At 36.0% G+C, this 25,013-nt stretch overlaps 3 protein-coding genes and 1 pseudogene across 6 annotated transcripts; 2 read left to right on the top strand and 2 right to left on the bottom strand.

Moving 5' to 3' along the window:
- Positions 1 to 657: 657 nt before the first annotated feature.
- LOC133697853 (sec-independent protein translocase protein TATC, chloroplastic) lies at positions 658 to 4,596 on the bottom strand. The gene is made up of 4 exons (XM_062120664.1): positions 4,243 to 4,596; positions 3,537 to 3,832; positions 1,561 to 1,851; positions 658 to 1,145 (listed from the first exon to the last, which is right to left on the bottom strand). The coding sequence occupies exons 1-4, from the start codon at positions 4,517 to 4,519 to the stop codon at positions 936 to 938; spliced, it is 1,074 nt and encodes a 357-aa protein (XP_061976648.1). The 5' UTR covers positions 4,520 to 4,596; the 3' UTR covers positions 658 to 935.
- Positions 4,597 to 5,498: 902 nt separating this feature from the next.
- Positions 5,499 to 7,875, top strand: LOC133696724 (origin of replication complex subunit 4-like; annotated as a pseudogene).
- Positions 7,876 to 12,206: 4,331 nt separating this feature from the next.
- Positions 12,207 to 14,437, top strand: LOC133696723 (palmitoyl-acyl carrier protein thioesterase, chloroplastic-like). The gene is made up of 6 exons (XM_062118989.1): positions 12,207 to 12,575; positions 12,706 to 12,839; positions 13,478 to 13,591; positions 13,675 to 13,843; positions 13,922 to 13,990; positions 14,081 to 14,437. Exons 1-6 carry the CDS (start codon positions 12,207 to 12,209, stop codon positions 14,435 to 14,437), a joined length of 1,212 nt encoding a protein of 403 aa, XP_061974973.1.
- Positions 14,438 to 14,707: 270 nt separating this feature from the next.
- LOC133697245 (CDP-diacylglycerol--serine O-phosphatidyltransferase 1-like) lies at positions 14,708 to 24,871 on the bottom strand. Of its 4 annotated transcripts, none has more exons than XR_009842848.1 (15): positions 24,457 to 24,871; positions 22,161 to 22,354; positions 21,024 to 21,089; positions 20,852 to 20,911; positions 20,384 to 20,474; positions 19,470 to 19,524; positions 19,219 to 19,298; positions 19,009 to 19,125; positions 18,800 to 18,884; positions 17,337 to 17,428; positions 16,416 to 16,669; positions 16,212 to 16,300; positions 15,951 to 16,082; positions 15,203 to 15,526; positions 14,708 to 14,827 (listed from the first exon to the last, which is right to left on the bottom strand). XR_009842848.1 is itself a non-coding variant. In XM_062119696.1 (14 exons), exons 2-13 carry the CDS (start codon positions 22,319 to 22,321, stop codon positions 15,964 to 15,966), a joined length of 1,269 nt encoding a protein of 422 aa, XP_061975680.1. In that variant the 5' UTR covers positions 22,322 to 22,354; positions 24,457 to 24,871; the 3' UTR covers positions 15,078 to 15,526; positions 15,951 to 15,963. The 4 variants fall into 4 exon arrangements, 2 of the variants coding, with proteins under 2 accessions (XP_061975680.1, XP_061975681.1); XR_009842847.1 differs by lacking the exon at positions 14,708 to 14,827 and adding an exon at positions 14,975 to 15,053; XM_062119696.1 differs by lacking the exon at positions 14,708 to 14,827 and having other exon boundaries at positions 15,078 to 15,526.
- Positions 24,872 to 25,013: the final 142 nt, after the last annotated feature.

The raw sequence follows: 25,013 nt of genomic DNA, 5'->3' as shown, positions 1-25,013 counted from the left end.
CGTTTCTTTATTATGTTGATATCGAATTGTTGTGTTGATGTGATTGCAAGAATCGTGATTTAAGTTGAAAACGGATATATATGTATATATATATAGCTTGGTTTATGGCTATCTGGCACTGGCAGCTGAAAATATAAGGTCTGTCAGATAGACAATGTTGTCATGGGTCCTGAAAACCACCTCAGGATCCTCTCTTCTCACATGCAATAACAGCGTGATTTCATGGTTCTGTTTTTGGTTACTGAAAATCCGTTCGGCGTTACCTTGCATTTTACCGTTCTTTATCATTGACGAAAACCCTCTAAACGTGGTTGATTGCTAATACCTATGATCAATCTAAAATCATATTTAATGAAATTCAGATAAATGAGGCTGATCAGAAAGTGTCTTGAATTGACTGCTGAATAAAGGTCTTTCCTCCTAGTTAATGCCAGAAAGTTGAAATATTTCCATGTATTTGAGAGGTCCAATCCAAGTAAATATAAGATAATAAAACTTCAAAGAGATGTAATATTTATGCACGTTTTCATAGATGCAGAAGCTTCTGCCAGGGAATGATCTCTGTTCATGGTATACCTAGGGGATGATCGGGTGAGCATTACTTGATCAACAAAAACCTTTTTCTTTATGTCATCGACAATTTGGTCATGATGCAGATTTAAGATAAAAGTGGCATATATTTGACAATTATCATTGGGCTACTCAATATAGCGTGTTTCATACAACATTACCATCAGTATATATCAGACAAAGCTCTTCTTCTTTGATAGTACAAGTCAAACCAGCGATGTCAAAGATGCTCACTCTCCTTCCCCATCCCTTTGACATTCATCATCCTTCGGTAATTAACAGAAACCTGTCATACTCCTGATGCACAGGCCACTAGCAACAAACCCCATATGCTGAATGGCGTGGACAATCAAACAAACAATCAATCATCGGCCTGTAAGCTTGACAACCCATGCACCACCCAAGTAAAGACCTAGAAGCGGTCCTGCTAGAAGCAACTGAGTAAGAGGATCTGTTGATGGTGTAAGTACAGCTGCTGCAACAACTGCACCAACTACAACATATCTCCAAATCGAAAGCATTTGGTCTCCTGAAACTAGGCCAACTTGTCCAAGAAGAATTTGTATCACAGGAACCTGTTGAATAAGAAGGTTAGCTTGATCTATCACACCCTGGGTTTCCTGTGATGTTTTGGCATTTCATCCCCAAATATATATATATATATATATATATTAAAAAAAAAATACCCACTGACACCCACACATACAAAACGAGAGAGTAAAGTGAAACAAATAAATTAAAACACAAAATTAAAATGGTAACAGAATCATCTTAGCCTGTTTTATAGAACAGGAGAATGACAAGAATGATATCTTTTGCACAGAAGAAAGACAATGAAGCAAGTTAAAAACTTTAAGGATACAATGGTTGCATATAGCACTCCCAATTAGTGGAAGCTAAAAACTATCCTTCGTGGCATGATAAATAAAAGCCATGCCACATCCAAACAGAAAATGGGGAGGCAAGGAGACAGCTATCAAAAATATTTACCTGGAATGACAAGCCTGTGCTGAACATAAGCACAAGCACAAACTCGAAGTATTGATCAATAGACCACAAAGATTCCACAGCCCCTTCAGCATAACTAACGAAGAAATTCAAAGCTGCTGGAGTTAAAATCAAATAGGAGAAAATAATTCCAGCATAGAAAAGTACCGAGGAACCTAAAACAATCGGTCCCAGGAACCTTCTCTCTGATTTTGTTAAACCTGGAAGAACAAAGGCTATGATCTCATAGAGAATAATCGGGCTTCCCAAAAGAAGGCCACAATATCCTGAAACCTGCAGCACAACAAACATTTAATGTTATCAAGGGAATGAGGATGCTGAGGTTGAATTTTAACAAGGTAAGATGACATTCAGAAAATCTACACGCATAAATATCTTATTCCCTAGGGATCCCATAATTGCTGCTATATATATGATAATGGGTCAGGAAAGAAGAAAGGCTTATGCTGGGGATTAGGCCAAATACAAGGTATAAAGTAGAAAGAAACAATGACAGTGAATGGTATTTGATTAAATGAGCATGATGCAACATTCAAGATAAAAATCCCCTTGAGCGTGGTCTTTAAATTGCCAACAGACCACATTAGACAGTGAGCCAAAGATTTACATTTGTGGCATGAGTCTTACAATCATCGAATCACCATTCAAAGTGAATAGGTGAGGCACATGCTCTCTCTGTGTTCTGTTTAAGCATTCTTCTGAGTTGCAGAGGTGCTACTAGTGGTTAGGGAAACGGAGCAAATGCACGTGGTACAAACTTCAAATGTATGTGTCATGGTAAAGACTTCAAATGTATGTGGTACAGACTTCAAGAGTATATCAAAGTGATCAGAGATGAGCAAGTTTCATCTTTTTAGCTTTCGAGCTATAAACATTTTCATCTCTCCAAAATAGGTGTCCATGCTTTCCCTTCATTCTTTTTCTCTACTCTTGCTATTCTTCTTCTTTTGTTCATTTCTTTATAAAATTAAATTAATGTTTATCACGTACACTTCATGTTCTCCCCCTATCACTATACAAATTTTATCATTTAAAGAGGGGGGGTTGAAAGCCTTGTCTGCCACTTGAAAAACATGAAACGTCATAAAATTAAATTGCTGTTGATGTAACTGTGTTTCCTCAAGCAAGTTCAGCTTTCTTGATCTGTTAATAAACAAAACTCACAGTGTAGCCACTTTTAAGGGTTTGGATTTGCACTAGGTTGAAGATGAACATAAAACTAGTTACATCTTATGGAAGAACACCATGAAGACCATCATTATTTAGTTTCAGGTTGAGGATTACCTGGGTAATACAGTTACTTTGTCAATGGGCCAGACCACTTGACAGTGATTTAGGACCCATCAAAAAACTTTAGCTGCTTTTGTTTTAGAAAGAAAATCTTGAAATAATTAATTATTTCCTTTTAGTTATTTGAGATTCCAGGGGTCTTTTGCTTCCCAATCTCTTCTACATCATAAAAAGACAACATACAAGTGTGACATAAAGCACGGTTTCAATTTCCATAGATTTAATGAGTCAGCACCGTGTGGAAATTAACAGGCAACTCAAAGTTTCAAGACTTTTATTTTATGCAAAAAGCTGGTGGGGCTATCATAAGATGTACAGATACTCTTTCAGTGAATTACTGATCCTGAAAATTGCAGAACAAGTTCAAAGGCAGAGCTAGAATATGGACAGTGAGAGATCATTATTATAGGGGGTTCATTAAGGTCATGATTCATCACATCAACTTCATAACTAAATAGCTAGAATAATATGCAATCAAAAAACACGTCTTTGGATGCAGGGTGAATACAACATGAGGAGCGAAATGAGAAGCATAAGTTCATTATGTGTATCTAATTCGACATAAAAAAGTTCTTATTTTTCCTTTCGTTTGGACTGGTAATATCATGTAACTGCAACTAACAAAGTGGCATGCATTAAGAAGGCAAAGGATATTCATTCGGTCTAACCTTTAAAGTTGTGAAGAAAAATTCACCAGGACCTAGTTGCAGAAATCGTACACCTTGCGATTTAACAGGAGCTTCAAGAACTATAACGAGTTCTTTTGAAAATGCAAAGCATCCCACGATAGCAGCTCCAACCGCAAAAACTGAAACAAATATTCTCTCTCGCAGCTCTTCAAGGTGATCAAATAAGCTCATTTCTTTATCATCGGGAAGTAGCTCTTTTTGGGGATAAAGAAAATTGTAAATTGGACTTCCTTCACTATCTTGCCCAAAGTTTTGTGGCAAACTATCGACCACATCTGTATCGGTATTGTTCAATACAAGATTGATATTAAACATCTTATATACAGTCAAGCAAGCATGATTACTACAAAGACCTGGATAAGATAAACTAACAAAGAATCATTAAGAACCCATGAATCCAGAAGAAGCTTCCATCAAAATATCCGGAATCTCGAAATTACAAACTAGTTTGCAAAACTACTATCAAAAATACACTTTCTACGCTATTATTATAAGCAAGTGACGGCGGAGAGTAAAACTACTTCGCAGAAAATAGCCTTCTTGCATAGCATAGGAGCATGAACATAAATAAACCACAAGAAAATCCGATTTTCCTCAATTCCGATAATTAAGGACAAGGTAATTCCGATAATTAAGAAAGAGAAAAAGGAAATTTGCGAAATTGGGTTATTATGAATGATCTTACCAGGCCTATCCTCGAGAAGTGAGCTAGTACTGGTTGAATCTTGCTGCTGCTGCTGCTGCTGCTCGGAGACGTCATCGTCAACAGCAGCGAAACAAACGACTCTTCTGAAACTTGTCGACCTGGTATGCGGAGCATCGAATCTCAATCTCCCTCTCCTCTTGGAATTAATGTTGAGCTGTAGTGAAGGGAATTGTTGGTGTTCGTTTCTGACGGAGTCCAAGCGTTTGTAGAAGCAACCGTGGAGTTGCAGATGGGGGATGAGACTCGCGCTCCCCATAATTTCTATGGAGTATTCCTTTTTTTTTCCCCTCACGGTGTTGCAATTAGCTCTACACACAAGGCAAATAAATCTGAAACGTTTAAAGATTGGTTGGCTCTCGTTGTCGTCCAAATTTCGGGCTGCCGCGGATATTTTTCTCATTCCATTCCTTCTTGCCAGATTTTGAAAGAAGCCTACTTTGTTGACTGGCCAAGCCCATTGGACTTACAATTGGAGCCCATGAAAATGGCTTAGTAATTCTCTCTCTTTCCCTTCTTCTTTTTTTTAGGGAAAAACATAATCGATTCTCATAAAATAACAGATTTTTTTATTATTATTTCTTTGTTCTTGTGTTAAAATAACTACAATTTTTTTTTTTGGATTTCATTGTGCATGTTTTGGATAAATTTAGGAAAATATATAGTACAAATAATTATGTTTAATTGTATGGTGGAACACACTTAAAATGACTTCAAAAACTTCACCATTTAACATACTTGAGTTGATATACTTATACTTACACAGGATAATAAATAGGTCAAAATTATTTTTTATTTAATAATTTTCAGTTCGTGTTATAATTATTTGATTGATAACAAGAAAAAATTGTAGTGCTGCTCATCACGCCGCGAATTATGTCAAGGAAAGATGATGAGATTGCTCTTTAAACAGCTTGTTCAACAAAGGTTATGTAGATTTGAACTGTGGTTCTTTTTTTTTTTTTTTTTTTTTTTTGCTCCCTCTTAGTTCTCAGGTTCAAATCCTATGGCTGCTCATATGATGGCCACTGGAGGCTTACATGGTCGTTAACTTCAGGGCCCGTGGGATTAGTCAAGGTGCGCGCAAGCTGGCCTGGACACCCACTATAATAAAAAAAAAAAAAACTGTGGTTCTTATCCTAATGGGTTGTTGATGTATAATACATTGATTGGGAATTGTTGTAATTTTGCAAGCAGATCAGTGAAAATATGTAAAATATAGTATTAAGATGTTTGTAATGGCTATTGATCATTCAGGAAACCGCCATGGAACACCATTTGTTATTCTAAAAATGGTAACATTTTTTTGTCGAGAATATTGACTTATGATGAAAGGATTCGGGTTCCTGATATCTTGAGATATTCTTGTAGGCATCGTATGATGATAAAAACCAGTTCATGATAGCCATGTTGCGGTGAGTTCTAATCTTCTGTTTTCACACAGGCCATATGTTGTCACTTGCTGTCAGGGAGTGTGGATTAGCACATAAAACAAATATTTTTGCACTTGGCGAGTTCGATTGTTCTTTTAAGGAAACTTTTACTAGAGATCGTACGTATACGGGAAGGATTTCCTTTTTATATAAAAGATAAGCAAGTTTTCTTCGGTTTGAAATCTCGGATTGATATATTTACAGTTCCCTTGTTTTTCTTTTTTTCGGTTTTCCACTTTTCAGGGAAAACAATGGTTACTTTATAGCTTGTTGGATGCAGTGCGACCAGTAACATCGATCACGTACAGGCTGTTCTTGTTGGTGTTAGTTGCCGATTGGTAAGTTCAAATGTTATTCCTTGCATTGTTTTCTTGCCTCCTTCTTCTTTGCCAGTATATATCATTTCCAGAGAGACGCTTATCATAATTTATTTCCGTATCTTGTACATGCGAAACAGTAAATCCGTAGGAAAAGTAGAAGCTCTTCTCCCCGTAGTTATCTTTAAACATGGCACTTAAACCAATTGGCAGTAAAATAAGCAGAAAAGCGTGTGGAAAGCTAGTGTACATTCCATTCGTAGTGCATCAACTACACATGATTATGGTAGTTTTTACTTGTTAAGATGACGTAAAAATCAAGACTTATCTACAGGATGCTGATCAGCTTCTGGAAAAAAGAGTAAGATCTCGAATTTCTCATAGAAAGGTAACTGTTTCTTCCTCCATCTAAGGAAGATGTACGGAGGTAATTTCCCATCGCCTGAATTAGAAGAGCCATGGTGAATTACCAGTTTTCTTACATTCTGGTTATGCAGATTGTTGGAGCACGTCCTATCTTTGCCAATGAACTCAAGTCTTGCCAGTGACTATGCTGCTGATATTCAATGAAAAGCTTCAAGTATACGTATCTAACCCATCCTTTTACTGGATAATAATATCATGGTCATCTCAAATATGCATATTCATATTCAATCATTTATCTTCTGGATAATTTAACAGAGTATTTTAGCAGACGAGAGATTCAAAGAAACCATAGGCGCTTATTTAAATTCCAATTCTACCATAAATCATTTATTGAGATTTCTGCAAGTCCAGTTTCTTGCATCTGTAAACATCAAATGTTGTGAATTAATAGTTATTTATGTTATAATACTTACCCTCTCCTAAAATTACCATTTGATGCTAGATTTGTTGCCATCTCGCATATAGAGTTGAAATCAGGGTTCTTGTCACTTGAGAATTTCAAACCTGCGCTTTCGAGAATCCAAAGGCAGCCAAAGCAGGAATGCATAAAAGGTCTGCCAATTTGTTCTTTGGCATTTATTTCCTGCTTGGATGTACCTTGTCAGCTGGATATTTGCATAAACACTAGATGTTCTTGTAACTCATCTGTTGTCTCCTATGTCGTCCCTCGGTTGCTAGATTTATTCCTGCATCTTAAGTGAAAGGCATCAATTCCTTCTACGAGCAACTGATCCATTCTTTGGAATTTATTCAGGTTTTCTTAGGTGTATTTGTTACACCATAAAAAAATTGAAGAGAACTATTAAAAAGAATAATACTGCCGAATGAGTTTTTGAAAATATATATTTCCTTGAAAGCATAGGAACTAACCATGTCTTGTTAATGCTAGCGCTTATACTATCTTCTTTTTTTCTTCGTATGGGGAGCTTTATACCGTTAAACTTTTTGGCAGATTGCTCCACTTTAGAACTCTCCATCCTTGAATGTATGAAGAGGTTGAAGTTAAAGAGCAAAATTCTTACAACTTTAGTTCAGTAATGAAAGGTCACCTTTCACATCTTGTACTTTTATTACACCTTATCATCATGTTTTTCATATTTGGCAGAGTACAAAAGCATGCATGAATCGTTCCCGACATCTGATTATTACGCACAAAATGTTTGCTTATGGGTCTGTATAAATATCGATGAAACCTCTGTTATGAGTGTTCAACCCAGTTCGCTTCCATCATATTTTGACTATATTTCACCCTAACTTTGTAGGCATTTCAACACCACCTTCAAAGTGAAATAATTTGTTCCACAAACAACAGAGGTCATAGTCAATCAATTGAGTTTCGTCAAGTAAGGCTTTTAATTTCATATGCTGAACTACAGCAGGGGCTGACATCATATCATTCCTGTCCTCTCAGTTACTTCCAGAGTAGTATCTGTTTCTGACAACTGCATTTGTTATATCGTAATTTTGCATGCGGTTTAGGTAAAGCAGGTTTTTTGTTTGTAAAAGAACCAGTCAACCATGTTATTGATTTTTGAAATCATTTCGAGCTTGCCGAGATGTCGTCGTATAAAATTTTATTCTTGCCGTTAAATCATTGATTTCTATCACTTCCCCCCCTCTTGCTATCTGTTGAAATCTGCAATAACTGAAGAGGTCATTATTTTGATTCTGCTGGCAGGACATTCTTCTAAAACTAATGGATCGCTGAAGTCAGAGCATCTGTACAGAAACAATGTTGATGGCTAGTTAGCTTCTTTATGTGTTTGACCAGAGAACTATGGAATTCACATCTGTTGAATTCTTTCAAGGCAATTGCACTAGCTTTGCCGGATGTAAGAGATTCATTGCTGGTTCTGTCGCTGATAATTTTAGCTTAGATATTTGTTATTTATCTCTGATACTTTGCTCATTGTATTTATTCCTAATTGCCACGCAGATTTCTCTTGAAGATCAAGTTTTTTTATTTATTTTTTGGGATTTGTAATTTATCAAGCTCCGAATTTCTTTCCCAAGCTGTATCTGTTTGATTACAAGATTCTCACTGCTGCTAGAAATCTGGGCGGAAAAGAATGAATGGTAAATTGTTAATCTAGCGCTACGTGACAGTACGACTATGATGCAAAGCTTAAATGGGAATGATATTGATGCTGGTACATAATGCTGCAAATATACATGCGTCCAGAGATCCAAGAGTGGTATGATCTTCTTGCTCAAGATTATTTTTTTTTCCTTTTTCATACCAAAATCAGGCATGTGATTTTGTTTTGTTTAACTATTCAATCCTTTTACCTCTTGATGTGATCATTCTAGGGTAAGATGTACTAGGAGAATTTGCATCTCTTTTTTTCCCTCCCTATTCTTATCCTTCTACTTTGATCTCGCAGCTGATGCAAACAAAGCAAGAAGAATCTGGAGAGAATTGGTAAATGAATTTTGCTATTGTTCTAATCCTTCTATTCGTCTCATATCTGATGGAAACGAAGAAAAAAACTCTCTCTGTCTCTCTCTCTCGCTCTCTCTCTGGGTGCGTGTAGGAAATGTTATCGCAGACCTATGCTGTTGCGGAACGATGCGTTTGCTTATTCTAGTATTTCATCTGTTCTCAAGCATTTTGAAAAGCAGGAAAGAGTACCATTGCAGGTAGCACCTTCCCTTGAGCATATCATCAAGAAAATTCAGGGACATTTTTTACCAAAATGAGATTATAGTATCCATGCTATACTATAGTGGAAAGCGAGAATGATAGACGAGTAGTGGAGAATGATTTGCTTGCCCAAGTATTCTTCTTCCCTCTTGCATCTGTTTTCTACCACAGCACGTTACTTTTTCCTACTTAATAATTTGATGTCTGAACAGTTCAGAAAACTCAAAACCACCTGAAATTTCCAAGCGATGCTAACGTTTTCTTCTGTGGTGTGAACCGTTGGACAAGGAAAGACATCCAGAATTTCCAAATAAATTGTGTAAACCAAGGAAACTGATCGTAATAGTGATAACAACGTATAGAGGTAGGTACAAGAATCCAATATCTCACCATCAAGCACAATGCCGTATTTTAGCTGCATCCACAAGGCTTATTAAACCTAATTAACTTCCAACTGTTAATAATTGAGTTGACAACGGTGTCTTTCTCTCACAAAAACCTAATACTCCAAAGCACAGTGTCTATCTTGCTATATATGCCTCCCGAATGAACCTTTCACGGACCCAGATTTTCATCTTGATTTTGCACGCACACAGACACATATATCCTCTTTGTCTGACACCGTATCCTTCTTGTTCAAGTTACTAAAAAAACTGTCAACTTCGAAAACCCATATTGATACAAAATATCCTTGTTCAGAAAATAAAAATCACCCGCACAGGCCACCGCTTTCGACTGACTGGTAGAGATTTACAGATTATGCTACTGAGGTTAAATAGAAAACCAACTTTAGTTTCCTTGGTTTGTCCACTTCCTGGAACTTTAAGAAAATGTAGACATTTCTGTGATGAGTTGCCTCTGTGCACAAATTTACAGGAAACCAATTCCAAAAATTTACTCCCCGGCCTCTGCAAGAAGATAAAGTTGTCTCTGCAACTGCTAAAAATTAAAGTAATATTTTGGCAACAAGCTTAATTTCTAGCTATCCAAGATGGAATAAAAATGACCTCCGTTGAGTTATCTGATTAGACGGTGAAAGAAGGGGTTCGGTTTTTTGTGTTTATTTATCGCCCAAGAAAACGATGTCGTTTGCTCCTCTCGGACAGTTCCTAGAGGTGTTGGAGAAACCTCAAATTTGCCCCAAACGAATGACTTCATTATTGATTTTAGTACCAAATCTTTTGATTGTATCAATTTTACCCCAAATTTATTCAATGCTAAACAAAATTACTCCAACAAAGATCATACAACATGTACAATATTGTTAATTAAACCAAGTTTTTGGTTCTAATTTCCTATATTACTCAGTATATTAAGCATACTTCCCATCACAACAAGACTTCTAATTTATAACGATTTTGTAGTGGACGAATAAATATTGCTCTATCCTTTTGTCTTTTATTAAAAAAAAAAAAACACAACTTCGAACATTATTTTATTTTTTCCATGTGAATGTTTTTCAGGGAAGAGAAAAATATAAAAAAATCAGAAATTCCCCCAACACTTCCTGCTGCTCAGCCAGTGTCCAATGATGCAGCTGAGGAGATTCATTATCATAGCCATAGAGGCACTGTTCAAGAAAATGCTGGAGCATGTAAACGGATCCATCGTGCTTTTAAAAATATGCGACAAAAGATCTGTTTAGAAAAGAGATAAAACCCTAGTTTTTTTATAAAAAAAATTTAGCTATGATTATAATTACTAATTTGCTCATGCAATTATGTATGTGAATCCAAGATAATTAAACCTGTTGTTACTTTTTTTTTTAATTTTAGAATATTAGGCCGTGGAAATCTCTTTTTTATGGTGTTGATATATTGATTTGATTGCGAGATTCATGATTGAAGTTGAAGATGAAAGATTAACGGAACAATTGTGTATTTGTTTTATTTAGTTAATTAATTGAATAATAAATATTTTGACTATATTAGTAATTTATTTATTGGTTTTAATTGACTATAAAATAATTTTTAGAGTCGATGTAAATGGTTTGAATTGATCACGCAAAGAAAAAACAGCACTGTTATGGCTCCTGAAAAACCAACCCAGCATCCTCTCTCGAGGGCGATTTCATGGTTCTATTCTTTGCTACTTATAATCGATTCAGGGTTTCCTTTCAATTTTAGAATCTTTCCAGTATTCGTGCTCTCGAATAATTTCTGTTTATTTTTTTCCCGTTGATTTCTTTGCTTTAGTCTCGATAACTTGCAGCCTCCTTGCAGGGAAGAGACATGGCTATCGATTAGTTTTTTATACCCAAGAATGTTAAGCAACAAAAACATTCCGAAAGATACAATCTTTGCAGTGCAATGAAACCCAGTATGCTGCAAAAACTTGGCTGCTCAACAAGGGAACAGATCGAGTTTCAATAAATATCAAATCAAACCCCCCAATCTCACCTCATAATTATTCTCACGAGGCAAAAAAATGGTTTGGTTTCCTGAAAAAAGTTAGTAAATGATGTTTGCCACACTTCTTTCACCAAACAAGGGAAAAAGACTAGATAGAGAATATCCTTTGATTTCTAATTCCCTCCAAACCCGAGGTTGAATGCTAATACTTCTACTTGCTAGCTTGCAGGCTCATGGAATACTAAGCGAGTGATAATTGTTGAGATAAAGAATCTTTGGTAACGAGAAATTCTGAGCAGAAAAGGAGACTTCTCTTCTACATCGCAGTCAAAGGTTCTAATCAGTTGTCTTCTATATATTCAGAGACAAAGAGAAAGAATTTGTTTGTCCATTCCTACCAAATCCTTTGTCCTGCTCGAAAGTTAACAAGCCATGAGGCCCAATTTCTAGGGACAGTGTAACTCCCAAACGTTAAAGAAATTAACTCATAAGTGTTTTATTGCTCAGGCATGATAATATAATAATAGCCAACGCCAAATTAGCCTTTTGGTCTGCTTCACAGGTCGATCACTACTAAAAATACCCCAGCTAAAAATTTCTTTCAGCAGAGACAATGCCCTCTTTGATATGTTCACTATTGCTATAACAAGGCTGCGCAACTCATCCTAATAAGTTCAAGAATTTCCCTTGACAACTCCGCTACATTGATTCTATAAATGCATTTCACTACCCATTTCGTTCCAAAATTTCAACATTTACATACGAGTAAAAACAAATGGCTACATTCTCGTATACGATCCCCTTGCCCATCAGATGCTCTACCACCGGTAACAACCAAGATCCTAATAAGCAAAACCTGAACAAAATCAAAATTACTGGGACTCCTACCAGGTCCGTTAAGGTTGATACACTTAGCCAAACTGCCGGGGTGGCGAAAACCTCGGTTGCTTCGGTCGAAAATGGCCATATCTCCAAAGAGCAGATACGTCAAAACATACCAACAAAGAAGCAGTTTGTTGATTATCATCGCCAAGGCCTCATCGTCGAAGGTGGTGTTGGGTACAGACAGACTGTTGTTATTAGGTCCTATGAAGTTGGTGCTGATAAAACTGCTACGCTCGAGAGCATCCTTAATCTTCTTCAGGTAATTAAAAGCTCAACTCTTCACACATTTATCCATCCCATGCATAAAATGAGCGATGCCTTTGAGCCACGCTGATGGGAATTCTTCTGTAGTTTCAACTGTATTCTTAGTATTATTCCCAACTATGTAGGAAACAGCATTGAATCATGTATGGATGTCGGGACTTCTCAGCAATGGATTTGGTGCCACACATGGAATGATGAAGAACAATCTCATATGGGTCGTCTCAAGAATGCAAGTCCTGGTGGATCAATACCCAATCTGGTAGATCCTCTCATCATTAACCACACAATGAACATTAGGAATACTTGTTTTGAGAAGCTTAATAGATTAGCAGTAAATGAAAAGTCTCTGTAAGCTAAATTTCCCCAATGGTTAACCAGTGTTTTCATGGTTTTGTGATCATCAAATCAGCAGTTCGTATAAAAAGACTCAGGCCTATAAGGTTATACACATAACAATAGAAAAGATGTAGATATGATTTCTCTCATAATCAATGGCATTCATCCTGTACCATCGAAAAGTGACATTGCTGTGCCTTTTTTCTTTTCCCTTGTTAAAAGCGCTCATTCCCCTGAATCGCATATATTCTGGAAACAGGTCTAGACACATATTTTTAGCTACTCCCACGATTTAGGGTTTAGAAGTTACAGAGTGGGATTTATAAATTTTTAAATCCCACATATGACAGGTAAAATCAAACAAGTTACCATGGATGAAAAAACTTCGTGTTGCCATTTCTGTTCCTTTTTGAAGTACGCTACAGGTTTTTGCACCACTTAAACAGCCTTAATTTTTCACTATATGGGATATTTACAATGGATCTCTATCTAACTGAGAAATTACCATCATGTAGCAAAGCAACTAGTCCTGATTAATGAGTAGATGAACGTGTCTTGCAGGGGAGAGATAGTGGAAATCGACACATGGGTTGGAGCATCAGGGAAGAATGGAATGCGGCGAGACTGGCTCATACGAAGCCAAGCAACAGGCCATGTCTTTGCACGTGCAACAAGGTTGATTTCATAACTCAATATTAATTTCTCTATATCATCCTCTAACTTGATCGTACCGTACTGACAACTTCAATTTCAAACAGCACTTGGGTGATGATGAACGAAAAGACAAGGCGCCTCTCAAAGATGCCAGAGGAGGTCAGGGCTGAAATTTCACCGTGGTTTATAGAGAAACAAGCTATCCATGAAGATGTCCCAGAGAAAATCTCGAAGTTGGACAGCAACGCAAAATATGTGAACTCAAACTTGAAGGTGAACTTCAAAAACAAATGCTACAACTTAAAGCACCATAGACATATACTAACAACTATCCTGGTTTCTAATTTTTAGCCCAAGAGGAGTGATTTGGATATGAACCAACATGTCAACAATGTGAAGTACGTTAGATGGATGTTGGAGGTAAAACATTAACCACCACCATCTCTCTGATAGCTCATACAGAAAACCTTATTGACATGTTCGTTCTTTCTTAACTCATTTTTTCTACAGACTATTCCTGACCAGTTTTTGGAGTCTCATCAACTTTCCGGCATCATCTTAGAGTACAGAAGGGAGTGCGGGAGTTCAAATATAGTTCAATCACTCTGCGAACCCGACGAGGATGGAATCCTTAATAGTGGTTTGAAACAAAACAACGACATGAGCCCGCTCAATAGGTTTTCTTTGGCCTCAGAAATCATGGAAGGCAATGGACTACTAGGATCCTTGGATAAGGTCCCTCTAAGATACACACATCTCCTTCAAACCCAAGGAGATACTGAAAACGAAGAGATCGTAAGAGGAAAGACCACATGGAAGAAAAAGCAATCTAATATTGAGCTGTCTAATATGCCATTTTCCATTTAACAAGAAGCATTTACTGAGGGATCTTGCAAGCTGATCGTTGTTGAACGTCACTGGGTAAGAGAGACATCCTCGATACGACAAGGCATGCTCTAAGAATGATCAAGTGAAATGCATACGTACATTCAAAAAAAAAATTAAAAAACAGAGAGCTCCCATATTTCCAATGTTTCTACATTCTGGTCCTGTTTTTAAATAGGACCTGAGTGGAGACCCGAATAAAGGTGCCCTTGGTATGAAACGAGTTCCTGGGAAGGTGGCAAGAAGACAACAAAAACCAAGGATTGTTTCGATTGCAATAACCATGTACATGGCGGTAACTTCCAGGAAAAAAAACAAAAAAAAAAAAACCTCTAGGCTGTCGGTAAGACTAATTGAAGATTCCTTCTCTGCCTGTATAAAGCAAGAGAAATTATTATCATAAGTAAAATGAGTGATGTAATTATTATCATTACAGATTTAATAACACCCAAAAAAAAAAGTTAATATTCTTCCACCCATTGTAGAGAGAAGGAAAGGAGTCTTGCGTCAAGGAAAATGTGTAGGAAAACTATCTTATGGTTTAATAAATTTATGTGTTTTCGAAGAAGACTGAGATTATACGTCATGGGCGTATTGACTGCAAAAAAAACAAAATCCTGCATGATTAAGAGAGAGACTTTTTCTATTTCTATATATACACACAGTGACATGGGCACGGATCGAGAAAGAAGAACGTAGTGTTGTCAAAGAACAGAAATTGCTTTTCTAAATGATTTCCAATTTCACCTTGATTGAATCAATTGACTCAAGTCCACAAATGTTTTCCCGAAAATCGGCTAAACCTTGCGGAGTCCGACTCCTAGAATTGTCGTGAGCAAACTCAGAGATTGGCTTCTGTCGAGCACCAATTATTTGCACAATTGCTTCATAGGCTTTACAAAGGTCGATCAACAGGAAAGAAATCCTTGAACTCTTTAAAAACTGCCTTGAATAAGATAACGTCAAGATACCGGATCGAATAACTGCCAGTTTGAGCCATAGGATTTACAGCAGGTGATAAGATAACGTCAAGATACCGGATCGAATAACTGCCAGGCTGCTTGTGGCGAACTAAACACAACAATCATATAAACGTAAACAGCAAAACATGTGCGAATACTTCAGTTGAATCATATTTCAATGCTTATATGCCATAGAGCCGACGCAAAATATAAATATTTTAAACATTCTGATAAAATGCCCCAATGGAATTGTCAGGCATTGCATTTTCCAATGAAAAATGTGAGGCAAGCCCGGTGTTAAAAATTGCTCCTCTCTCAGATAAGTTAAAAAGGGAAATTACCAATTTGATGATTGCTGCAAATTAGCAACACATGAACTACCATTTTCCAACTACCTATCATAAAAGAATTGAATACTCTAAAAACTGTGATCCACTAACCTAAGAGAATAAGCATTTACAATTCCATGAAGCTATAGGGCATTTACAAGATGTATACCCATAAGAACATGAAGGAATAAAAGAATAGTGTACCATGCTAGCAAAATCATCGTCTCTTTCTTCCCAAACTTTTCCATGACCACATAATCAGGAATATTACAAGGCTAACTCCAACAGATGTCCAGAAGATGACCAACCATGCAGGCATTGGTTTGGGATAAAGACCTGGCAGAAATCAAAACAATAGGTCATTTCTACAGGAAATGAGAGTGAGTCATTTTGGATGCTTCACCAAAGCTGAATATTTTAGCTAAGTGGAAGCATAAAATAACAAGATACAAATAGAGAGCATACCATGTCCAAACTTGATGCAAATGAGAAGTTCCACGATGCAAATAGCAAGGGAAAGCCAACAAAAAGCGCCAACCTTTTTCACAGGCTTTCTGGTAAATTGACATAATTTCAACAGGGATAAGCATACAGGTAATTCAGCCATTGACAACTCTCCATATAACCAGAAGAACAACATTGGGAGAGAAAGAGGGAGGGAGAGAGTACCGGTCTTGGAGATATGAATTGTATTCACGTGTTGTAGGTATGGCAATTAGCCACCACAAGATCAACCTGTACACTATTACAGGGTTCCGAGGAGGAACCCATAGACAAAACTTCAAAAAGAATGTGTTGAGCTCTACAGTCAGGAAGACAATACAGAGACTAAGAACTTGGATAAATCGCCATGGACCAAGCAAGGGATGCCATTCATCTTTGTCCCACTGTGCAGGTGTAAATTGTTCCAATGTTCGTTTGACCTAATTAGCAGGCGGTCAAGTTGCATGGTTAGAAATCATGCATCAATATTTGTTAACACTGCAACAATATTTTCATCAAATGAAAATTATTTCGACTAAAATCAAGATTTGGAAGCCAAAGAGTACAAGTGAGAAACAGTGAGGATGACTAAATTAGAGAGGGAAAAAAAGGTTTGAAATTCAAATAGCATGTACTAACTTCTGGTTTGTATTCGTAAAAAAACATTGTACTTGCAACTAAAAAATGTCAAAAACAGACACAAAGGAACTTAGTTGTTGAGGCCATGTATTACCAGTAAATTAGAAAAGGTGACAACACTTCTTCAGATATATTAAGGAGGATACAGTCAGGTATAAGATTTCTTTCTTCCAGCGCAAGGGTGCAGATTGTTTCTCAAGATAATTTTTATTGACCTACTTTTCTACCCTCAAAGGGGTGGGAATTTTTGGCCTACCATGAGATATATTTTCAGTGGTCTCTTAAAATTTCCTCGGCACTAGTATGTACAAATATTGTGAAGTAGTTTTAATGACAAATAAATTGTTCTCAACCCAAATGATGGACCTGAAATTGCCATTGTAATTCTACTGGCTAGTAGAAGTGTCCACTTATAGCTGACGCTGACTCGGAAAAGGGGCAACAGAAAAATGAAATTTCCAAACATACCTTGCTCATAATATTAGGTTGGCGACTTATACCAACCCACTCGTATGTTTTTCCATCAAAATACCCGACTGTATGCATTCCAGCCCAAATGCCTGCAAAGAAACCCAACAGAAAAGGTCACAATGAGCTACAATGAAATAATTTAAATGACAAGCCAAATTTTGAAAACTACTACACAAATCTCATTCATTTATCTTATGTAGTTTTCATGAAAAGGATTAAATACTAGATATTTTAGCTTAGGATGCTCAGAGAGAAGAATCTGATATTGCAAGAAACTGAGAGGATTGCCAGGAAAGGGAGATCTTAAAGAATAAGAGGGAGGGGGGAGATTGCCAGCAGCTTCACATAATTTTCCTCGTGAACTCTTCAGTGCAGGCCACTTAAAATGACCATGATATTGCTTGCGACAGCTAAGAAAGATGCTAGTCATACTATAGTGGTGCATTAAAGCCCAGAATTAAGTCAAAACTTGATACTAGTTTTGGTTTGAAAAGCAGAATATATCATTACTTCTACATGGATAGTCTGAACATATTTTACATCAGTTATATGGTCCTTTAGTTACACAAATGGAAGCAACAGCCATAGAATCATGTTTCATTGAATGGTTAACACCTAAACATATAGAGCACATATCAAGTAACTTCAATATATCCATGGACTAAATTTTTAAGAAACTTCAACCAAATCATTGAACCAGCAACCATTTTGAAGGTAAAATCGAGTTTTCTACTTGTTTATATAAAGTTAGAAATGCATCTTTGAACCACTTAACAGCCTAGCTTATCCAGGTTCCATCTGCACTTGACTATCATCATACTAAACTTTTACTAGAAAGATTTAGCTATCCAGATAACATGATAATTAACAACTATTCCTTAAAAAATGTTGATTAATTAAATAGCCTAACACAACACTTCAGTTATCAAGATAACAAGATAGGGTCAAGATTTATGCTCCCCAACCTGTGCATCTATATGATCATGTGCTGCAAAAGAACATGCATGCCAGTTAAGACCGTCAACCCCAACTGACCTGTTGTCGACCCCAAATCAGTGAGACACTTAAATGGAGGTTAAGTGTTTTGCAAAAACAAATTGAAAACCTCCGAGTACACTACCACTCAATTTTATAGATATTGATGTTGGTTCTTTTGTTTCATTGCAAGGCCAATGGGCTTTGGGCTAAACAATGGAGGGTACCCTGAGACCTCTAAAGTGGAAATCAAAATTTTAACCACTTGAGTAGTACATTATTCTCTCCAATCAAATTTTTTTTTTATGTCCAGCAACCATCTAGAAAATGCCTCTTCATTTCAACTTCTTTCAAACACCTGAAATCTCCTATAGCCAGACTTTATATTCATAAACAATTAGCCATTCATCAAAATGACAAATTAAAATGATACAGCCTGACAAAGCAAATAAAAAAAACAGAAGCCACAGCTCAAGAATTCTCACCAAACCAATTGCATATCAAAATATCAAGAATGATACTGTCCCACCAGCATTCATTGAAGTTTGGTAGCATGTGGCGGAAGGTAAACTGAAAATACCAGTAATAAAGTTAGTTGAGCAGATTGAACACATGGCTGAGGACATGTTTCAGAGACCAGGAAGAAAAAGATGGGAATAACAAAAGGGAATGTTGGTATTGGCTAGATACTAACCTCCATCAGCTCAAAACCAATTGACAATACCCATAGAAGTGGCTGATTACGGATTAATATAGCCTTGCCCCACCATCCAAAGATATGTGCTAGAACAAATTCATCAAAAAGAGTGTCCTAGAAAGAAATAAAAAAAATCATATATATTTTGCATCCAGATACTGTGTGTGAGGGGGGGGGGGGGGGGTGTTCTAACAAAAGAAATCATACCAAAACGTTCTTAAACTTGCTTGTAGGATTTTCAGGCACATAAATGCGACAATCAGCACCATATGATCTTTCAGGTAGTTCTGCTCAAACAAGTGTAAACAACAATTAAGATAATTAAGCAAGATGTCAATATCCCACCAAATACAAGAATGAGATGTTAGCAGCTTACAAGTGTAATGTGGCTGTAGTACAGAATGATTTATCAACTAATATAGTGAATTTAATGGTTATGGTGAGTTACAAAGCATTACCAATTCCAAGGTCAGGATGGAGAAACTTCATAAATTGCCGCGCATCATCACGCTTCTGCAAAGGAGAAATTTTAACCTTCAATCAGTAAACTATTCTTTAACTCGCACAGATCATCCAATTAGTCTGCAAAACTATTAGCTCATGAAGTGCATAAGAAATGAAGAACATCTAATTAACAAGTACATATGTCAAATTTTAACACATATGATTCATATGGACAGAATGAGCTCTGTTTTGATTGACATATAGAAAGCTAAAAGTGTTCATTGTATGTTATTTCTTGAAATAGGATCAAAAGACAATTGATTGTGTATGTTTTTTAGATAAGATTTAAAATACAATTAATTAGGGAAGAAAACAATGAAAATACACATTGCATATGGATGGTGAATTTATTTAAAGAGTTTCATGGCTTGCATAAATAGATATACAAATAGTAAAAGAAATACTTGATTGAAATTGTTCATGCAGAAAAATTGGTAGGCTTTAGTTATATTATCTTTGGCAAAATATTATGGAAATTATAGGTGTTTAATTAAAAATTTAGACAATGTGATAAAAAACATTAAACTAGTTTTCCATGAAAACACTCAAGAACTTTTTTAATCCCACGTAAAAGATTTGTGAAATTTATAAATGATGGATCAATTTGAAAAGTTTCAACTAGTTTAACTATGAATTTGTTTTGAGAGTTTATGCACATAGAAACCATCTCTGTTAGAGCAAATTGCCTTGCACAAACATGCATGCACATGTATATAAAGACACAAAACCAGATCATGTATATGTATTGTGCGAGGAAAGTTAGCTTTACAAAAGAAAAATCTGGAGAAGCAAGTATGTGAAGATGCAAGCAACAGCTTAGCACAAGTATGCACGAAAGAGAAGTTGTCTTCACAAAAAGAAAACCAACCTGAAAAAGCAGAAACGTGAGGGCAACAAGATAAACAATGGCCAATCCATGAACTAAGCGCCAAATTGCTGGATGTGGCCTTATTAGAACCCTGCAAGAAAATACAAATCTGTCATATGTTAAGAGTTCACTTGAGAGCCAACCTATACAGGTGATCGCACAAGTTTGCAAAACAGCCAGATAATTTATGTCCTCTTGCACCCACCTGTTTCTGATATTTCCTCACAGAAATTAGCATGCCAACAACCAAGTTATATTGAAACTAAAACTACCTGAAATGCATCATTTATAATCTGAGATTGTTGGCCACTAAAGCCCAACAAATAAGTTGAGCACTTACATGCTAGATTTTATATTCTCAAATTTCAAATGACAAAAGAAACCATAACATATGCTTATTAATTTGATATCCAATAAAAAGTAACATCATAAAAAGAAATTTCATGATAACTCAATCCAGCAACTTACGTTGAAGGGGCCTGTAGCAAACAATAACCAAGAAAAACTGCAGTCATTGCCCATATACCCCTGCAAGAAATAGCACATCATGAGGCATTCAACATAATTTTGCATTTCATCAGTATAAAATCAAATTAGCTAATCCCAAACAAAAGCACTGGACTAATAAGTATGTACAAACCTTTTCACAGATGTAACAACATCACCAGATGTGCAGCTCTCTGGATCTAGGGCTCCACTTGCCCATCTAGTAATCACATAAACAGACAATAAATGAAAACTTGTTGAAGAATTTTAATAGTCTTTAAGCAGCTGTAGTAATGCACGACTGTGTTTTAAATAAATGCATGGTCCTCTTCTGCACAGACAACAACCAGTAATCAAACAATCTTCTATATCTAAAAGAACAGAAAAACACTCAAAACACAAGCAGACCGTCTTTAGGAAGGCACAAAACAACCCCAGGTGGGTAAACTAATTAGAAGCCTACACACAGATCATCAAAATATCATTCATTTGAATTCACTGACATTAGGGGAGAAAGAGAAAACTTCAAACAGAGAGAACAATATCGAAAGCTTAACCAAAAGAAAGCCTCCTCTGACAATATGAAAATAAGATGCAAAAGTTCAGGTTACATGCTTTCATAAATACGGTCACCCTTATTGCTTTAATATTTGTAAAGAAAAAAATAATGTCTGGCCAGATTCCTGAAGCACTCCATCATATGGCAAAAACAAAATTTCAACATTGCAACCAAATATAAAAGAAAGCAAGATAATTTTGAGAAAGATCAAATCCACACAATCAAATTATGCAAAGTAAGAATCTGACACCAAAGACAACATTCTTTGGTTGAACTTGGAGAATCCTAAGATTAAAATTACCAAGAGCATTACCCTCTGTTTGATACAAGAAAAGGAACTTCATTTGATCATAGCAAATTGATTTAGAGTGTCATTTTTCAACCTATGAAAGGAACTGTAACAGCACCAAGGGCATCTCTGAATCAACCCAGACTAACAATTGGATAAACCAATACAGTCACAGAACAATTTGCAATTTTGATGACAAACAGATACAAATACTTTCTTGCAGAGGACCAATAGAAGATCCATGATAATAGCAGATCCAACAGGCTCTATTTGGGAAACAAAAATATAAGTACAAAGAGAAAACAATTCAGCCAGGCTAGAAACACTTAAGAGGTCAACTGTCTAGAATTTAGCATCTATTATAACAAATTTTAATCTATCAACTAATAAAGAGGTTGATTGGCCAACTTTAAGATACCGATAAAAATGTAGCAGTCACTCACATTAGAAAGCAAGCACCAATAAGTAATAACGAAATAGTTCGAGGCTTATATGCCCATGCAGTCCAGGGATCTACATCACCAACACTTGCTAATGCTAAATCACCGTTTGTATGAGCAAAATTGTCCTTTCTTCTCACTCTTGTTTGACCATTCAGCTCCATGATCGCCAGTGCTTATGAGATGCAACTTGCTCACTGAAAATCATAGATCAAGTAAGAAACAGAGAGTACTTCCATGAGGGGGTGGGGGCACCAAACTTGCCCTCATCACCCATAAAAAGTAAATACTGTGAACAATTGAAAATAAAAATAACAGAGTTTCAGAGCATATGGGAGTACATTAGTTTATTTTAAGTGGCAAGGAAACAAGAAACAATTACTCAGAAGATAATCGACAACTATATCAACAGTGCATGCATGTAAGAGACTCATTAAAGGGATATAGGCTAATATGACTTCTTTTTGTTGTGAGGCCAAACAAACATTGATCAACAATTATTTATATCTCACAATTGATTTCCACTAACCAGCTATAGTTTCAAGAAGCAAACAGAAAATGTAATTCTAAAGATTCTTTTTTGTACACGTTAAAAACCATAACTGGAACCAATACAACAACTAATACAAATTCCTAAATAAGAAAACTAAAGGCATACAATAAGTTGTGTATGGTTATAAATCTGTTTTTCATTTCACGGCCCCATTCCATACTAAGCATGATGGTTTTGTTCTTCAAGTGTTATGAGTGCTAGATCAGATAAAATTCAATTTCGATGGGGACTACCACACATGACCTGCATTGTTGATTCAAGGAGCATGAAGCATTACAAAACATAAGGTACAAGAATTCAGAAACATTCCAATAAATGTAATTAAGCACAATACCAACCACCTCATCATACATAAAAGCATGGTCCCATAGTAATACCCTACAAAGAATGTTGTCATTGATTACCATTATTAAATAAGATTGCAACCCGTTTCATGTAAGCTCTCATCCGAAAATCCAATATTCTACACACGCATAGGATTCACCAAGAGAAACTTACAGCAGAAACAATAAGAAACTTATACCAGCATATCCGATTTCAGAACTATCTCTTATGTTATCTGACTGAAAATAAAGAAAAATTGATCAACAAGACCCTTAAAAAAAGATCCAATCTTTTAACCGTGTTCCATAACTCTTAAAACTTTCCACGTTTTTTCTTCTTCATTTTTTTTTTCCCAGAAGCCAGATTGTACAAGGATAAATTTGACAAAGTATAGAAGATACTTGTCTAGGAAACTTCAAACCCCTGTGACAAAAAAGCCAGAAATGAAGTCCTTGTAATTGCGTTACAATCTAAAAAATCTGCCACGGCTTCGCTATCAGAGAATTGATAGGATGCAAAAACCAAGGCGTGAAAATTTAAAAGATTAGACCAAACCAAATCTCATATTCAAGAGGAAACATTAAGCTTGAACACGAGCTACAATATTAAAACCCAGTAATCATTGAAAAGAGGTCACAGCTTTATGGCTAAGAAAAGTGGTCAAAACTAAGACATAAAGAGAAATAAACAACCTTTTTTATTTATTAAAAGGATAATAAATTTACAAAACATGCAAATCACAGATTGAAAAAACAAATTAATTAGTACAGAGAATAAGACCCCACAAGAAAAGAGGCAGTTAGTTACCTAGTAGTCATGTAACTACCAAACAGTACACCCTGTATAACTACTATGCAACAGGCATCATTACTACTTCTTAAAATACTACACCCCATCTTTATAACCAAAAATTCATGGGAAAGGGACCATTTTAAATGATGGCAAAAAGAAAATATCATTTCATAGGTAACCCAGAAATCTCAACAGTTAAAGACGTGGAAGAATTTACAGAAACTAGATTAGAAAAAACACACATCGAACACAGCAAATTCACAAGAGAATCATCAAATGATTCATACATAACTAAATCACAACTTGGGTATCCAATAATTCAGAATCGAATCATTGCATGCAATCAAGAAAGCCTTGGTAAGAGAAACAAGAAACGGTTTGAGTAACAGATTCAAAATGGCAACGGTAAATGCTCTTATTGTGTTGACAGAGAAAAACAAAAAAAAAATAAGTAAATGAATGAATGAATAAAAGGTCTTGTTCATAAAAATGGTTTTTGGGTATTTTTATTTAATTGAAAATGCAAATGACAAAAACTTTTAAGAAAAAAGAAAAACAGATATGCAGAAAGGTTGCCTGAAAAAGGCAAAATGGGCTTTTCATTCTTTTTCTTTTTTGTTGTGCACTTACGTAAGAAGAGAAGAGAGATCCCTGGCCGTACGATATTGCAGGCGAATACAAATAAGACCGTGACCGTCCGATCAGATAATCGAAATCAAGAACAAATAGAGGAGGAGGAGGAGGAGGAGGAGGAGATGTAGTCTTACTTCAAAAGGAAAAAAAGAAAAGTTAAAACGGGTCTCTCCCGCTCTCTCTGTTTATGAGCAAACAAAATCTGGATCGGTGTGAGGTATGACTAATGGCAGAGAAGAGAGAAAACGAAGTATATAATATCTGAGGAGGAGGTTTAAAAAAAAAAAACAGAAGGGCAAAAAGACTTTGCTTTGTTTATTAATAAATAAAAGAGTGAGAGGTATGATGGTAACGAAGATGATGAGAGAGGGAGTGGATTACTACGCTACTGCTTGTTCAAAAGTTAGAGAGAGAAAGAGAGGAAGAAAGTACGATGGTCAAAGATAGATTTTGAAGATGTTTTATAAAGCGTTTGGAATTGTGTTCATATCTGTGTTCTTAACAAAAATTAAAATTAAAATTATTTTTAAAAATAATAATTTTTTATATTTTTA

Source organism: Populus nigra, chromosome 6, assembly GCF_951802175.1.
Source record: "Populus nigra chromosome 6, ddPopNigr1.1, whole genome shotgun sequence".
Lineage (NCBI taxonomy): Eukaryota > Viridiplantae > Streptophyta > Magnoliopsida > Malpighiales > Salicaceae > Populus > Populus nigra.
This window is presented reverse-complemented; position numbering and strand designations above follow the sequence as displayed.

What these genes read in the sequence shown, in the direction of transcription:
- LOC133697853 (XM_062120664.1), bottom strand. Translation starts at nt 4,519, where the DNA reads ATGGGGAGCGCGAGTCTCATCCCCCATCTGCAACTCCACGGTTGCTTC. An exon ending in ACTTCTCGAGGATAGGCCTG is followed by an intron (nt 3,833 to 4,242) that starts GTAAGATCATTC and finishes ATACCGATACAG; the next exon opens with ATGTGGTCGATAGTTTGCCA. An exon ending in TTTTCTTCACAACTTTAAAG is followed by an intron (nt 1,852 to 3,536) that starts GTTAGACCGAAT and finishes GTTGTGCTGCAG; the next exon opens with GTTTCAGGATATTGTGGCCT.
- LOC133696723 (XM_062118989.1), top strand. Translation starts at nt 12,207, where the DNA reads ATGGCTACATTCTCGTATACGATCCCCTTGCCCATCAGATGCTCTACC. An exon ending in GCATCCTTAATCTTCTTCAG is followed by an intron (nt 12,576 to 12,705) that starts GTAATTAAAAGC and finishes CCAACTATGTAG; the next exon opens with GAAACAGCATTGAATCATGT. An exon ending in ATGTGAACTCAAACTTGAAG is followed by an intron (nt 13,844 to 13,921) that starts GTGAACTTCAAA and finishes TCTAATTTTTAG; the next exon opens with CCCAAGAGGAGTGATTTGGA.
- LOC133697245 (XM_062119696.1), bottom strand. Translation starts at nt 22,321, where the DNA reads ATGGAGCTGAATGGTCAAACAAGAGTGAGAAGAAAGGACAATTTTGCT. An exon ending in GTTGTTACATCTGTGAAAAG is followed by an intron (nt 20,912 to 21,023) that starts GTTTGTACATAC and finishes TATTTCTTGCAG; the next exon opens with GGGTATATGGGCAATGACTG. An exon ending in CCATCCTGACCTTGGAATTG is followed by an intron (nt 19,299 to 19,469) that starts GTAATGCTTTGT and finishes TTGTTTGAGCAG; the next exon opens with AACTACCTGAAAGATCATAT.